Below are 15,981 nucleotides of genomic sequence, written 5' to 3'. Positions count from 1 at the left end.
TAAATCTATTATATATATATATAAGTTAATTAATACAAGTATTGTTGTATTTTTATCAATGCTACAAGCTCTGATATATCTTATGTAAAGCATTAACATATATTTTGTATGGAAAAATTAATAATATATTATTTATTTTTTTAATATTTTTTTAGTTAAACGTTATATAAATGATTGAATTCTATATATTTTAAAACTACTATTTTGTAATTTCAAATTGAACCCCCCAGTTAACATTAATATTTGATTTATTTACTACGCGTTATATACATTTGAACATGTATTTGTATAAAAAATGAAGTGGATAAACAAGTCGTTTTCATTGCAAAAAGTAAGTTGAAATTACGTAAATTTAGATTAATACTTAGAAGGATGCACAAAAAAATACTGACCAACTGATAATTAAAATTTTAATGTAATTTTTAATTAGTTTCTTTTTTTTTTTTCTTACTATATTAATAATTCTCCTAACATAATATATTAATTTGAAAAAAAATATATATATTGTGTAGATTAATTAAAAAAATTACTATTAGTTAGAGTGGTATGTATTAATCTTAATTAAAAACTACAGTTTTCAAATATTATGATACAAATATATATAAATAATCTTTATTTACATTTAAAATATAATTTCTTGACAGATTACGTAGTGCCTTATGATTTAAATTTTTTCAAATACATTATAGTATATAAAAAAATGAATGTGTTAAAGTAGTAACAAAATTGTGGAATAAAATTAATATAAAACTAAAGATTTTGCAAGTTAATGCTTTTTTAATTTATTATCATATTACTAAAATAATAAATATATTTTTATAAAAATGCCAAAAATTGGAATATATATTTTATAAAATTATAATTATTATCATTAAAGCATTATTGAAATATGTAATTATTTTACTATTATATAGAACTATGAATTATATATGTATTCTCTATATTCTCTACTGTATATAAATTCACTATTTAAAAATATTATAATAAAAAATATTTTCTTTTTTAAAGAATTAATAATAAAATTTAATCATTTAAATACTAAATAAAAAATTATATATTTTGAATATGTTTGAATGAAAACAAATTATATTAATTAATTTAGTTTTTTATATTAAAAGTAAAAATTGTATAATAAATTTTTAAATTTATTTTTCTGTCTATATTGTAAAATGTATTAGCGATGTTTTTATTGTATTATATTTTTATAAATTTGGAATAATAAAATAATCAAAAAGTAAGAATCTAGATATATTTTTTTTATAATTAGAAGTATATTATGTAAATATTAATTTTTTTTTAAAGGAATACATTACAATATTAAATATGTATATGATGAAACAAAAAATAAAGTCTCTCTTATTTATTAATATTGCTACCTTTATCGTTTTAACTTGGATATGGCAAATGAACAACGATATGGTATGATAATAATATTTAAGATTATTTGCATTATTCAATTTCTGTTTGCTTTATTTTTAATTATACATTTTTTTATCAATCAATTATATATATCTTAAATAATATATATTTTCTTTGTTTTTTTAGAGCATGTTTAATAAATCTTCGGATGCGAGCTATAATTATAATAGAAAATTAAATAGAAAAACTTTTCGATTATTAGCAAAGTGCGAAGTGGATAATTTTTCAAATATTGCAGGATTAAAGGAAAATATACCAAATAATATTGTGAACAAAAAAAAAGATATGTGTGTTGGTGAGAAAGAACCTAAAGGGGAAATGAAGTCATCAAATAGGAATTTATTAAATACATTCATACGTAACAAAAAAGATACGAAAAATAAATCATGTATATTTGAAACAAAAAAATATTCCCGTTTGGAAAATAAAATATTCAAAGAACTAGATTATATGGATTTTCTTAAAAATAACAGAACAATTGGCGATAAGTTGTACAAAAAATTAACACGTAAAAAATTGGCAATACGACTGGCTTCACCTTTAATCCTGTTTTTGTTGTTATTAATAGGATTCTTATTAGATGCATTTGCGGGCTGCTGGTTTATTAGGGGCTTGATGAAGATACTGAATTTGTCTTTAGGATGGAATAATTGGTATAAACCTTTACATGATTCTTTAAGGAATTCACCTTTAGGAGTGTTATTTAAGTCAAATCTTATTACATTTAATACAAATCCATTACAGAGGGGGTACATTTACGTAGAGAATTTTTTTTACTATCTAATATATTGTATACCTTTTTTTATCTTAGGTTTCACAATTACATTAGGTATTGTTTATTATCATAAGAAAGTTAAGAAGTATAATGAAATTAAATTTAGGAAAAGGTAAAATATTTAATGTGGAATATGTTTCTTTCAGTAATGTAATATTTAATATAAAGCATCATTAGTAATATTTTTAGTAACCTACGTACTAGCTATTTCGTAATTACTTAAATTTTGTAAACACTTTTACTTACATACGCCTTTTATTATACAAGAAGTCCTAAAAATATGCTATAAGACTTTTTATGAATTTGAATGTTTTCGTGTTTTTATATATGAATATTACTGTATTGTTACATTATAATTAAAAGTAATGATTTTATATATTTTTCTATATGAATTGATTTTTATGAAAAAAAAAGTTTATGAATTATAATTAATATAATTGGACAATACATATAACTTTAAGGAAGTCCTTTATTACTTTAAATACCAACTATAAGAAGTGGTACTCTGTACTTTTTCTCTTATTTGATTATAAAATCATTATTTACGGGCGTAATTAGAAAGATATTTTATTGTTTTTACATTATAATTAAATGTGTCTTTTTTGTATTTAAGTGAATATATTTCTTTGCATTTATATATATATATAAATATATAATTTTGTTACATAAAAAAGAGCTTAATAATTATTGTATAAGATATGAATTATGAGAAGTAAATAATAAGGTATATTTATTTTAAAAATATTTATAAGTGGCTTTTTTTAGTATTACTTTTATTATATAAATGTGGTATTATAAAAATATAATAAACTAATATCATATATAATTATGGACAATACATAACAATTTAATAAGTTAAGAATTCTAAATAATAGAAATTAAATAAAGAGGAAAATTAATATATTATTTTATTATTATACTTAATTCTGATGTTAATTCGACATAGAAAAAATTATTTAAATGTACATTATGATGAAATTTTATAAATAAATATAAAATATATATTTTACTTTTTACACTACTATAAGAATAAATTAATGAATTAAATATAATTATATGTCAACAGATAATAAGTATAAAAACTTTTCTTTTTACTTTTTATAATAGAGAAAGTTTTAAATATATCTATAAGTCTGTAAAAACATAAGTTATTATAAGGGATAATGGAAAAATATATTTTTTTTTTACATACATATAACAATGTTCATGTATTTTTTTACAAATAATTCCTGTTTTTTTTATGTCTATAAATATTTTTAGTAATGTGTTAATATTAATATAAGAATGTCTAAAATTATAGATAATATTGACAATTTCTAATTTCTTCAAATTAGTATTGGGTATTTTTTCATCAAAAATAAAAATGAAAGAAGGAATTATTTTCTTATGAATGATTTATAAATAGGTAATAACATATTTATTTGATATATTACTATTATAAATATATATTTAAAGGGTTATTCTTTTTTTTTTTTTTTTTACATTGTTTAATTAAATATAATATATATGATTCCCCATGCAAAAATTTGATAGTAATTTTCACTTATTAAATTTGATTTTATAAAAATTCAAATGAATATTTTAACGTTGATATATTTTATTAATTTTATCCTTTGCACAAAACATTAGAGATATTTCTTAGTCAATGAAATAACCCATGAATGTTATGTTTGTGTATAAGAAAACTCGGTACCAGTAGAAAATTACACTAGTATATATGACCATACTGTGTGGTGAAATTGATTATATTGATAATAAAAAATTTTGCAAAACTATATATACATGTATTATTTTTTTTTTTTAATATGAATTATTAATATAATTTATTAAAATATATTAATCCATTTAAATAGTATATGTATGCAAAGATATATGAAATAATTCTGTAGTGATAATATATTTTTTTTTTTTTTTTTTTTTTTGCGTCTGTAATTATATTTCTTCTAAATATGTATAATAAATTAAAAATAAAAAGAAAAAAATGCATTTAAATGTATATAAATATCTTTAATTTAGAAATTATAGCATAAATAAAAAATAATAAAATATTTTAATTCTTAAAATTTATGGTACAAATATAAAATAGGAATAATTTTCCTTTAAAATATATGTTAGTTAATAAACGTAAAAGGAGGATATATGTTAGATATTTAATATTTATTATAGACTAGAGATTACTGGATATACCTATGGATTACCACAAAAATATATTATGATTAACATAACGAAAAATATTATTAATTTTATATATTATTATTATATTTTTATAATATTCAGTATTTTTTAAGAATAATAAATGTTATTCTAAAATATAATCTTTATACAATTAGTGTCATTAGAAAAATAATATTCTTATAATTTCTACATATTTTGCTAGTGTATAGAACAATGTATTATCTATATTCTATAGGTTCTATATTCTATATAAACTAAATATTTCAAAATATTATGAATTCATCTATTTTTTTTTTTTTTTTTGAAAAAAATAGTAAAAATGTTATTTTATGTCATTGAATTAAATATATAATTGATACATTTTGAGTATTTATGAATAAAATCAAATTATTTAATTTTAAGTAAAGAGTACTGTAATTTTAAATATAATTATAATAAAAATTATTTAATTTATTTTTATTGTTAATTTATATTGTAAATGTGGTAATATTCGTTATAGTTATATTTTATTAAGTAGTTGAGAAGAAATAGAAAAAAAAAATTTTTTAATAGTGTATCCTTGGTCATTAGAAGTATCTTATATAATTATTAATTTTTTATTTATTTAATATTTTAAAATATGATGACTTTCATATTTGAAAAAACAAATAATTTACAATTTTTTATTAATATTGCTGTGTTTCTCCTTTTAACATGGATATGCCTTTTTAATAGTGATACAGTATTATTATATAATTTAGTTATATTTACTTTAATTAAATTTATAGTATCTTTTATTAATACTATTTTTTAGCATTATAATATTTATTTTTTTAAATAATAAACACTTATTTTTTTTTTTAGTTTATATTTCGTAAATCTATGGAAAAAAATTGTCATGTTGATGGAGGATTAGATAAAAGAAATTATCGATCGCTAGCAAAATATAAACCAGATAATTCAAATGATTTATACTTGAAAGAAAATTTTCAAAATAATGAAGTGAATAAAAAAAAGGATATATATAGGAATGAAAAAGTTGAAAAAGGAAAAAGCAAACTTTCAAATATAAGTTTATTAAATAAAAGTCAATACTATACAGAAGTTATAGATTACAATAAAGCAATATTTGATGGAAAACATTTCCATTTTGAAAAAAAATGGATAAATAAAAAAGATTATGATAATTTTTTAGATAAAAAAAGAAGGATTTGCTATATAAATTTGAAAAAAATAAAATTTAGAAGTTACAGATACGGAGTTGCACTATTTCTTATTTTTCTTATGTTGGGAGTAGGATACATTATAGGAGATATATATGGTGTGGTAAAAAATGCTGGGGAATATATTAGAAACGCTTTATCTTCGATTATTACAATACCAGAAAGCTTAGATCCCTATACTTGTACAATTTTATATGGCATAGATATTATTATATTTTCTATTTTAATTATAATAGCAATTCCTAAAATCTTAAAAAATAAAGAAATATATAATAAAATTAAGTTGATGAATGAATAAATAAATAATGAAGAATATTTTTTTTTTTTAAGCATGTCTTTAATATTATTCTTAAAATATCTGTAATACATTTAAGGAAGCATTTAGTAAGAATAGTTACAATTGCTTATGTTTTATAAAATCACTCACATATACGTGATATTTTTGATACACAACAATAAAAAAATATGTTCCTAGTTTTTTCTTAAATTTGAATGTTATATTATTTTTATATATGTATATTAAAGTGTACCTTACTTAGACTAACTATTGTGGCCTAATATATATACTTATGAATTTACATAGACTTAAAAAAAAAATATTTTTGTACGTTAAAATTAATATATATTAAATAATAATTCATAAAGTTTCATTCAAGTAGTTTGAAAATTAATATATGAATTATATGGAATGTTATTTTTTATTATTTCATTTGTTCTTGTCAAAAATGTGTATTTTCCCACTTTCAGAAAAATGTATTATTAGACTTAAATTAGAAATAAATGTATCTTCTTTTGTATTTAATGAAAAAAGGTTAACATATTTTGTTGCATTTATATGTATATATATATTTTTTTTACCAAGAGAAAAACATTTATTTGTTCTGTATAATATGTTTTAAAAGAATTATATTATTAGATATAATTACTGTAAAATCTCTTTTAATATATTTTTACTTTCATTTGGATTATATAAAATTGAAGTTATAATTATGTAACAAAAAATATATCTTTATTATATATAATTGCTAAGTAATAGATTATATATTTTTACAATTAAACAAAGAGTTAAATACATGTTCTATTTTAATGGTGTTTTTAACTTCGGTGTTATTTCTATATTAGAAAAATAAATTATATATATAATATATTGAAAATGTATAAATAAATGAACTACATATTTTTGCTATTTTTTATGGTTTTCTATAAATATATTAATTGATAATATTATTTTGAACATTTACAATAATGTTTAATGTTTTTGTTAAACATTAATTATATTTTCAAGTTTATAGTGCTATTTTTTAAATAATAGTAAAAAGAAAAAACTTTTTATTATGTAATTCCTAAACAAAGATTTAGGTATAGAGTTAATTTTTCTTCTATATGCATGGAGTATTCAGTATTAATTATTGTAATTTTAATTTTAGTTTTAAGTGTATGTATTCCATTATTAATTTTGTGTATTATTATATTTTTTTATATATAATAGTATGCATAACTTAATCGTTCTATTATTACGCTTATATAGTGGTTAATTTAAAAGGACATTATAAAACATAATTATTTATAAAATAATAAATTTATAAGTAAAAAATATAAGAGTTCTTATTAATAAAAAATTTGAGAGAGAAATTAATGCACCAAGTTTATTCTTATAATGCCTTTAAGGAAAAAATTTCCGTATAATTTATTTATTGTTACTATTTTTTTTTTATAATTTTTCTAAATTAGTATATTTATTTACAAAAAAAGTTTTGTAGAATTTAAAAAACTTTTAGCTACAAATATTTATGTGAATTAATTTTAATTAAATATTATACATTTCAAAAATGGTCATACAAAAATAAAAAATTAAAACTAACATTACTAAAAAATATAGATTGTTTTATAGATTTTGTAGTATTCAATAAATTTGAATTGCTAAATATACTGTATTCCTTTATATAATGCGAGTGTTCTAATTGATATACAATGAAATTTTGTACAAATATTTGCCTTTTAATTTTATCATTACTATTATTATATTAATTTAACAATTATCATTTTATTAGAAATTATATAATTTTACAAAATATAATATTTATATTATTAGAATTATTAACAGCAAAATATAGTTGAAATTTGATATTATTTTCTTTATATATGGAAAAGGGTATTATATATATTCCATACTTTCTATAGTCTATACATTCTGTAGCTTATATATTTTCTATTCTAGGAACACTAAATATTTACAGATGTTAAGAAAACTTATTTTATTAATTTTTAAAAAGGATTAATAAAAAAAATTATTTTACTACTTTACCACATTAAATTTTATATTTTGAATATTTATGAAACAAAGCAAATTATATTATTAAAATGAAAATAAATTTTTAAAAATAAAATTAACATAAAATTTTTATAATATATATTAAAAGTTACTTTTCTTGTTGTCTGTTGTAAAAAGCATTATAACTATGTAGATTTTATTGATACTCTACAAAAAAAAAAAAAAATAATAAAAATAATTATATTGAGCTTTAATATTAATGTGTATTATATAACTGTTAATTTAGTCTTTATAGAATATATTTCAGAATTAAAAAAATATATCATTGAACGAAAAATTAAGATTCTTTTATTTATTAAAATTTCTTCTTTTATACTTTTAACCTGGACATTCTATTTTAAGAATGATGTAGTATAATAACATTATTTGAGAATATTTGGATTATTATCAATTTTAGTGTTTTGTTTTTATTAATAAACTTTGTTAGAATAAATATTTTATTCTTTAATTAACAAATATTTACTATATTTTTTTTAGTCTATATTTAAGAACTTTCTGGATGAAAACTAGAATCCTAATAAATAATTAGATGCAAGAACATATAGGATACTAGCAAAATATAAACAGGATAAGGATTCAAGTTTTGGATGTTTAAGAGAAGATATACCAAATTATGTATCGCACAAAAAAAAAAGATATATCTAATAATGAAAAAAAGTCTACAGAAAAAAAATAACGATAAAATAGCAGTTCAACAATGAGCGTAGGAGGCTATAAGGAATATAGTAAAAATAAATCTTGTATGCTTGAAACAAAAAAATATTCCCGAATAAAAAAAAAATATTAAAAGAGCTTGATTATATAGAGTTTCTTAAAAAAAACATGATATTTACTGAAAAGATTTATAATAAAATAATACGTAAAAAATATAGGTTGCGTTTTGCTTTACTTATATTTTTGTTCTTTTTATTATTAGTCTAAATAATATTAGATTTTTCTTGTAATTGGTAGCTTATTGATAAGTATAATGATTTATTGAGAAACCCTTTGATTCAGTGGTTGTAATGTTTAAATAAAATTTTGAATGAAGCCTCATTATATCTTTTATTCAAATCCATTAAAAAAATTTGTAAGAACAGAAAGAATTTTGATTAGTATGATACTGTTAAATTCTAAGTATCAATTTTTTGGTTTTATCTAATATATTTAATAACTTTCTTATTATTAAATTTCACTCATATATTTATAGTTGTTTATTACCATAAAAAAGTTAAAAAATATGAAAAAATTAAATTCAGGAAAAGATAAAATTAATAATAAGAAAAATGTTACTTTCTATAATGAAGTCTTTAATATGATTTACTAACTCTAATACCTTTACTCAAGTGTTTATTAAACTTCCATATAATTACTTATATTTTATAAATGCATATACACATAAGTCGACTTTTTTTTTTTTACAAATATATAACAAAAGATTTTATTTTTTTTTAAATTTGAATATATAACATCCTTCAATTCGATTATAAGGTAATGTATGTGAATGATTAATTTTCATGGTTTCTTATATACAAGTATGAATTTATATAGATTGTCATTAAAAATGATTATATATTCTACATATATGGGTTACTTTTAATATATAATAACCGAATTTATATAATTTTGCTGAAATATTTTAATTTCTATTTTATTTAAAAGTCCTCGTTTTATGTTTTTTATTTTGTTATATTCTAAAAGTGTAATTTTTTAATGTTATTAAGAAAAATTATAATTACCTTTGTATTAGCAATTAATTTATTTTGTTTTGTATATAATAAAAGTGAATATATGTCGTTTCTCTTATATGTATATATATATATACTTCTTAAACCTTGGAAAGAGCTAATATTTCGTTTACAAAATAGGTGTATGAAAAGTATTTTGTAGAACGTAATTGTTGTAAAAAGTTTTTTAATGTATATTTATTTTACTTTGGATGATATATCTTTGAAGATATAAAAATATATTTAAAATATATTTTTTTTAAATTTTTATTATTTGTTTTAGTTTAAAAACTTATATATTCTTTATATATTTACAACTTAATGAAGAGTTTATAATATTAATTATTTTATTATTGCGTTTATTTGAGGTATTTAATTAATTTTGCAGTAACAGAATTGTATATATATATATATATATATACTATAGAAACAATTTATAAATAAACATACTGCAAATTTATTTCATTTATTGTATTACTAAAAAATTGAACTAATGAATTAAATGTAATAATATATGAATGAATTATATATATAATTTCTTTTTTTTTTCTTTTTATAAGAATTTATAAATAATTAATCATGTCATATTATTGAAAAAAATTATATTAAAATTATGTAGTCCTATATTTTTCATTTGTAGGAAATTATTCAATAATATTAATAAGAAAAATGCATATATTATATAGAATTACAAAATATAATCAAATGTAAATAAGAACGTTATAATCGTTAAAAAAAAAAAGAGAAAATTATTACGAAAATGCTCTTTTGTATAAGGCATAAAATCCATATTTATAAAAATATCTACATGAATAAAAAAGTAATAATGATAATAAAATTTGTATAGAATTAAAAAATCTTATTTTCATGTATTTATTCTTTTTTTTTTAATGCTTATTAGCTTTTCATTTATTTGTATAGTTACTGTATTCCTAAAGTAAAATACATGACAACAAAATTCTTCTTTAGTAGAAGCCACTTAAGAGAGTGTTAATTAAATATTTTGAGAATGTATAACATTAAAACCGTAAAAAAGTTAAATACTTAATCCAAAAAAAAATGAAAATACTTTTTTGGAATTTTCTGAATATTCAGATTTTAATTTTTCTATGATAATATTGAACTTTAATATATATAATTTGTTTTAACCTTTTTTTTAATTGTTTTTAATTATTAATATATATATATGTAACGAAAATACATTAGGTGGGTATGTATATTCCATGAAAGATCCTTAGTTCACGTATTTACATGTCCCTCTTATTTGATTTCGTTTATTCTCTTTTTTATCTCTATTTTTTAGTTTTCTATTTTTGTAATTAATATTTGAAATATTAAAATCGAAAATTAAGATAATATTAAATTCCAATAGAAATACATCGTATACTAGTTTTTAAGAATAAGTAAAAGTAGTATTTGAAATTTAGAGTTGTAGCAAAATAAATGATTTTAACACATAATACTGAATTAATACAATAATTCTTATAATATTTATAATTAAAATTATAAAAAATAATTTATTTTATGTACTTTTGATATCAATTTTTATTGTACCTATAAGTATTTATAGAGTGTAAATGCACACATTTCAATAAATAAAAAATATAAGAATTTCATGAATTAAAGTTGTGTACATGTTACAATTACCAATATTATGGACATAAACAAAAGGCTTTCTTTTTATTTGTTACATGTATCTGTATGCAGATGACTTATTTATCCAGAAAGTGAGTTGCGCTGAAAAAGGAGAGAATGCAGAAGAAGTAATATATTATCCAACAAGGTCATGCAAAAGTGACTTCGAGAAAATAAAAAAAAATTAAATAACATAAAAAGTGATTAATATTGATACAAAATGTATCTATATAACTGGAAATTTTAAGATAGTTTTTTTTTTCTGTTTTAGGATCTTATAGCAATTAAAAAGAAATTTTTCTGAATAGGAAGATGGATATATATGTAATTGTTTTATGTAAAAGAGACAAAAAAATATAATTATTTATCTGTTTAGAATATTTCTCTAATTTATTTTTTCTTTCCTTTGTATGAATGAAGAAGTAAAAAAATAAGCCTTTAACTATGTAGTTTCTTGGGAAATGGAGATATAAGAGTTAAAAACAACTGATATCAACATATTTATATGTGTCAATCATGCTGCTATACGTGTGCATTTATATGTGCATACATGCATGTATGTATATATGTAAATAATTGTAGGAGCGTGTACATATGTATACTTAATGTAATATATCCATTTACACATTTCAATAAATGTACCTTCTTATATTTCAAAAAACGTATCTTTATTTTTAAACTTGAGAAAACACGTAGAATTATTTGACTATATTAGTAACAGGGATGATGTAATCATGTTTTACTAACTAAACGGAGTGAACATAAAAATAATAGTAACAAATAAAAGATATACAATATATCTTTACAGACTGGTTTTTCCATTTCATCTTATGAGATTATTTCAACATTGACTTATCATGGCTTAGCTTCATACATATATATGAAAATTTTTTTTTATGTTATTGCACCCATCATTCAAGACATGAATGATGAAACCCATAGGAAGTGTGCATTTATACAGACACGAATGCTCATTTAATCCGTTTAAAGTAAAATAAAAAGAATAAGTAATTTATCTCAGGAATACAATGTTATGTCAATAACTTAAACAATTTGAGGACACAAATGAGTTAATAACTATGTTCATTAATAGGATAGCATTATTCACGATTATATGCTTATCTATGTGTACGACTCTCACGCATATATATATTTTGTTATATTCTCTTTCTTTGTATGTGTTAAATCATTTATATTGAAAAGCATAAAGGGAAAACATGCGCACATGCATATGTATGCAAACTTTGAATATTGGAAAATTTATTTAAATGAAATTACTAACATTACCAAGGTATGTTAATCCGTTGTAGTTGTGAAAAATATAGAATAAGTTAATGTACATAAGAGAGAATGTAACGGATGATAAAATTCAAATAATGGCAAATAAAATACAACAATATATAAAGTTCGTTGAAATACTAATTTCTCTTATGGATGTTAATAAAGAAAAAGGAAAAAAAAAATATATATATAAATTATAAGTCATTTGAAAGAGATATGTACAAATTAATAATTTGAAAAGGAAATTAGTTTAACTGTAGCCATTTTTTATTGCGTCAAAACTGTTAACGTTCATTTGATTACCTCTATTAAATATTTATAAGGAGATTAATTAACGGGTTCACCGTAAGCATGGAAAAAACAAAAAATAATAATATAGAAATTACAAAAACATAAGGGGTAAAGGTATAAGAAAAACCGAACGTTATTAGTTCTTCGTAGTAAGTTAGAAAACATAATATAAGTAAATAAGTGTACATATACATGAACTGTAATTACATGCTGATGTATATGTTAATAATTTTCACTATAGATAAACAAGTATCTAACGAAGTTTACACATGTAATAGTAAAAAATATGCACAAGTAAATTACGTATGTAAATTTGAATGTAATGAATGAAATCATATGGAAGAGAGAAAAAGGAATAAATTTTACATTAATTTTTTTATTTTGGTAAGAATTACATTAGATATATGCATGGAAACAAATTTGTAGTAAGAAAGTATTAAATATGTTTTGAAAAAAATAAATTTATTAGAAAAAATAAATATTTGTAAAATTATAGAGTAATATAAAACACATATAAATGAAACTCATAATGGTTTTTATTTATTGATAATTTTAATACATATATGTTTGTGTGGACTTGCTTCAATATAAATCATAGTGAATTAGTATTGTTGATAAGATATAATAGTTATATTATGTATGTTATGGCAAGTATATTACCTAATGAAATTATTTGAAAATTATAATTTAACTGAAAATATGTATAGCTCACATAAATTAATTTTTAAACAAAATATTAAATAAAATGCCATATGTCTCATTATTATAATATTAATAACAAGATAAATTAAAATAAATCTAATCTATTATATCAAACACTATATATTGATAATGACTATTAAAACTGACACATTATCTACAATAATTTAAACAATATTAACGTATTAATATAAATATGTATGAATTAATAAATATACATATAGGAAATAAAAATATTTATTTATTAATTATCCTCCATGTCGTATAAGTTCACTTAGGAATTAATATATTTCAAAAGAAATGACAATTATATATTGAATGTTTATTCATTTTGATAAATATGAATAACTATTTAATTTAAATTGACGTGAATATTATTAATAGTTCAAACATGCATAAAAGATTTTAGGAAAAAACAATAGTCTTAAAAATTATCAACTGTATTAGTTACATGAATATTTAGGAAATAACTACAAAAATGAAGTTATAAATTTATGTAATTCATTATATAATATTCAAAACAGATAGAAATGTTAATTAAGATGCTATATTTTTCTTTTTTATATAAGAAAGAATTTATAATTTTTAGAAGAATTAAGTATATCCAAATGAAAGAATAATTTAAGTATCCAGAACAAGAATATTTTAAATGCGTTTATATATATATATATATATAATTATATAATATATATACACATGAAAAAATAATATAAAAAGTGATTATCTTATTTTTTAGTAAGCTGTAAGGTAATATGCATCATATAACACTTTAAAAATTTTAAAGGCTATATAAATTTTTTTTAATTAATTATTTTTTTAGATAAGTATTTTTTTACATGTATTAGTATCAATTCTTTATTAAAGTGTTAATATATTTATATTTTCTTATTCATTTTTATTCACTCTGTTTAATAGAAATTTGTAATATAAATATTTCTATTTTTTTTTTTGGTATATTAATAATATATATAATCATTTGATTAAGTTGTATATAAGCTGTAAATTAAAACATGATTTTGGTATTATTTACTTATAAATCAATAACAAATATAAACAGTTATATCCTAAATAGAAACGTTAATAAGAAAAATAATACATTAATGAATTTTCTAATTTTTTTTTGCTTGTTACGTTATATATAATCATACTGTATTTCCTAAAGATATTATGTTTTTGCTGTAATTTTATTTTTAGTTGAATAATTATTAAAAGTATTTTTACCATTTCATATACTTTTAGATTTTTTTCTTTTTTTTAATATCATAATTTTTATAAATCTTGCAAATATATATTTTTTTTAACAATCAAAAGAAAAAAATATATAAGATATAAATTATTCAATTCTTAAATTAAAATTATTTTTTTTTATTCATATTACACGTAATGAATTATATTAACTTATATGAAGTATTGCATACTAAAAAATGTAATGGAAATATATGAGAGAGTTAAATTCTATAGTACATTTTAAAATATAAATATTATGTACATAAAATAATTCCTGGAATGTATTTTTCAAATTATTCTTAAATAGAAGTTATACATGTTGTAGGTGTGCGGCATATGTAACATTTATATTTTGTGTTATAAAAAAAAATGTCTTTTTTAGTTTTTCTTTTTTTTTTCATCATGTGAATAATATAATATGCTATACAATTATTTATGTTTTTTCTATTATAAAATAGTATTTAAAAGTTTAGCATGTACAAATAACTAAGCTATTATTAGGAAACTGACAAAAAAAATCATTAACTATATTAGTCATATATGTTTATGTACCTGTTCTCTTCACATATATATTGTTTTTGTTCTGATTGTCAAATAATATTTTTTATAAAAAAGAAAAATGTACTTGTTTTATTATTTTTTCTTAAAAGCATTCATAACTAAAATTTAGAATTGTTCTGTTATATACTACTATATATATATATATATGTTGAGGGTTTATTGAAATAATTTGTATTAAAATAAATTCTTTTGATTTTGCGTTTTTGATATATAACTTTATTAAAAGTATTTACTAAATTACTATTAAAAGTATCTTTTATTTTTTATAATTTATATTTTTATTTTATTTATACTAATTAATACTTTTTTGAAGAATAAAATAGCACTGCAAATAATAATACCCTTATGTTACTACCTTATGAATAAACAATAACTTTTTTAGTTACTTTTATATGTAATATAAAATTCATTAATTCTAGTACAAATGAAAAATTAATTCTTTTATTTTAGTTAAAGCATTTATATTTGTCCTTTTATATAGATATGCGCTTAATTCACTGATACGTTGAAATAAAATAGTAGAAAATTTGCCTTATATTTTTTACTGCTTCATGCTATATAAATATGTGAAGGTAGTTATGTGGAAATTACTTATGAGTAAGTACACTTAATATATATTTAAATAATAAAAACATTTTTTTTTCATTGTAATGGACTTTTAATGATCTATAGTTAGTT

The 15,981-nt window shown here is 18.5% G+C and overlaps 2 protein-coding genes and 1 pseudogene across 3 annotated transcripts; all 3 read left to right on the top strand.

Annotated features, from left to right (window-relative positions):
- Positions 1 to 1,332: 1,332 nt before the first annotated feature.
- Positions 1,333 to 2,310, top strand: PmUG01_00044300 (fam-l protein; the record flags this gene model as incomplete). The annotated part of the gene is made up of 2 exons (XM_029003544.1): positions 1,333 to 1,419; positions 1,546 to 2,310. The coding sequence occupies 2 exons, from the start codon at positions 1,333 to 1,335 to the stop codon at positions 2,308 to 2,310; spliced, it is 852 nt and encodes a 283-aa protein (XP_028858987.1).
- Positions 2,311 to 4,988: 2,678 nt separating this feature from the next.
- Positions 4,989 to 5,869, top strand: PmUG01_00044200 (fam-m protein; the record flags this gene model as incomplete). Its single annotated transcript, XM_029003533.1, has 2 exons — positions 4,989 to 5,090; positions 5,213 to 5,869. The coding sequence occupies 2 exons, from the start codon at positions 4,989 to 4,991 to the stop codon at positions 5,867 to 5,869; spliced, it is 759 nt and encodes a 252-aa protein (XP_028858986.1).
- Positions 5,870 to 8,167: 2,298 nt separating this feature from the next.
- On the top strand, positions 8,168 to 9,151 carry PmUG01_00044100 (annotated as a pseudogene). Its single transcript is given in 3 exon segments — positions 8,168 to 8,530; positions 8,544 to 8,678; positions 8,693 to 9,151. Coding segments are annotated over 3 exon segments (957 nt in total).
- Positions 9,152 to 15,981: the final 6,830 nt, after the last annotated feature.

Source organism: Plasmodium malariae (assembly GCF_900090045.1).
Source record: "Plasmodium malariae genome assembly, contig: PmUG01_00_23, whole genome shotgun sequence".
Lineage (NCBI taxonomy): Eukaryota > Apicomplexa > Aconoidasida > Haemosporida > Plasmodiidae > Plasmodium > Plasmodium malariae.
Note: the sequence above shows the minus strand (reverse complement) of the source record. Positions and strands in the feature narration are given on the sequence as shown.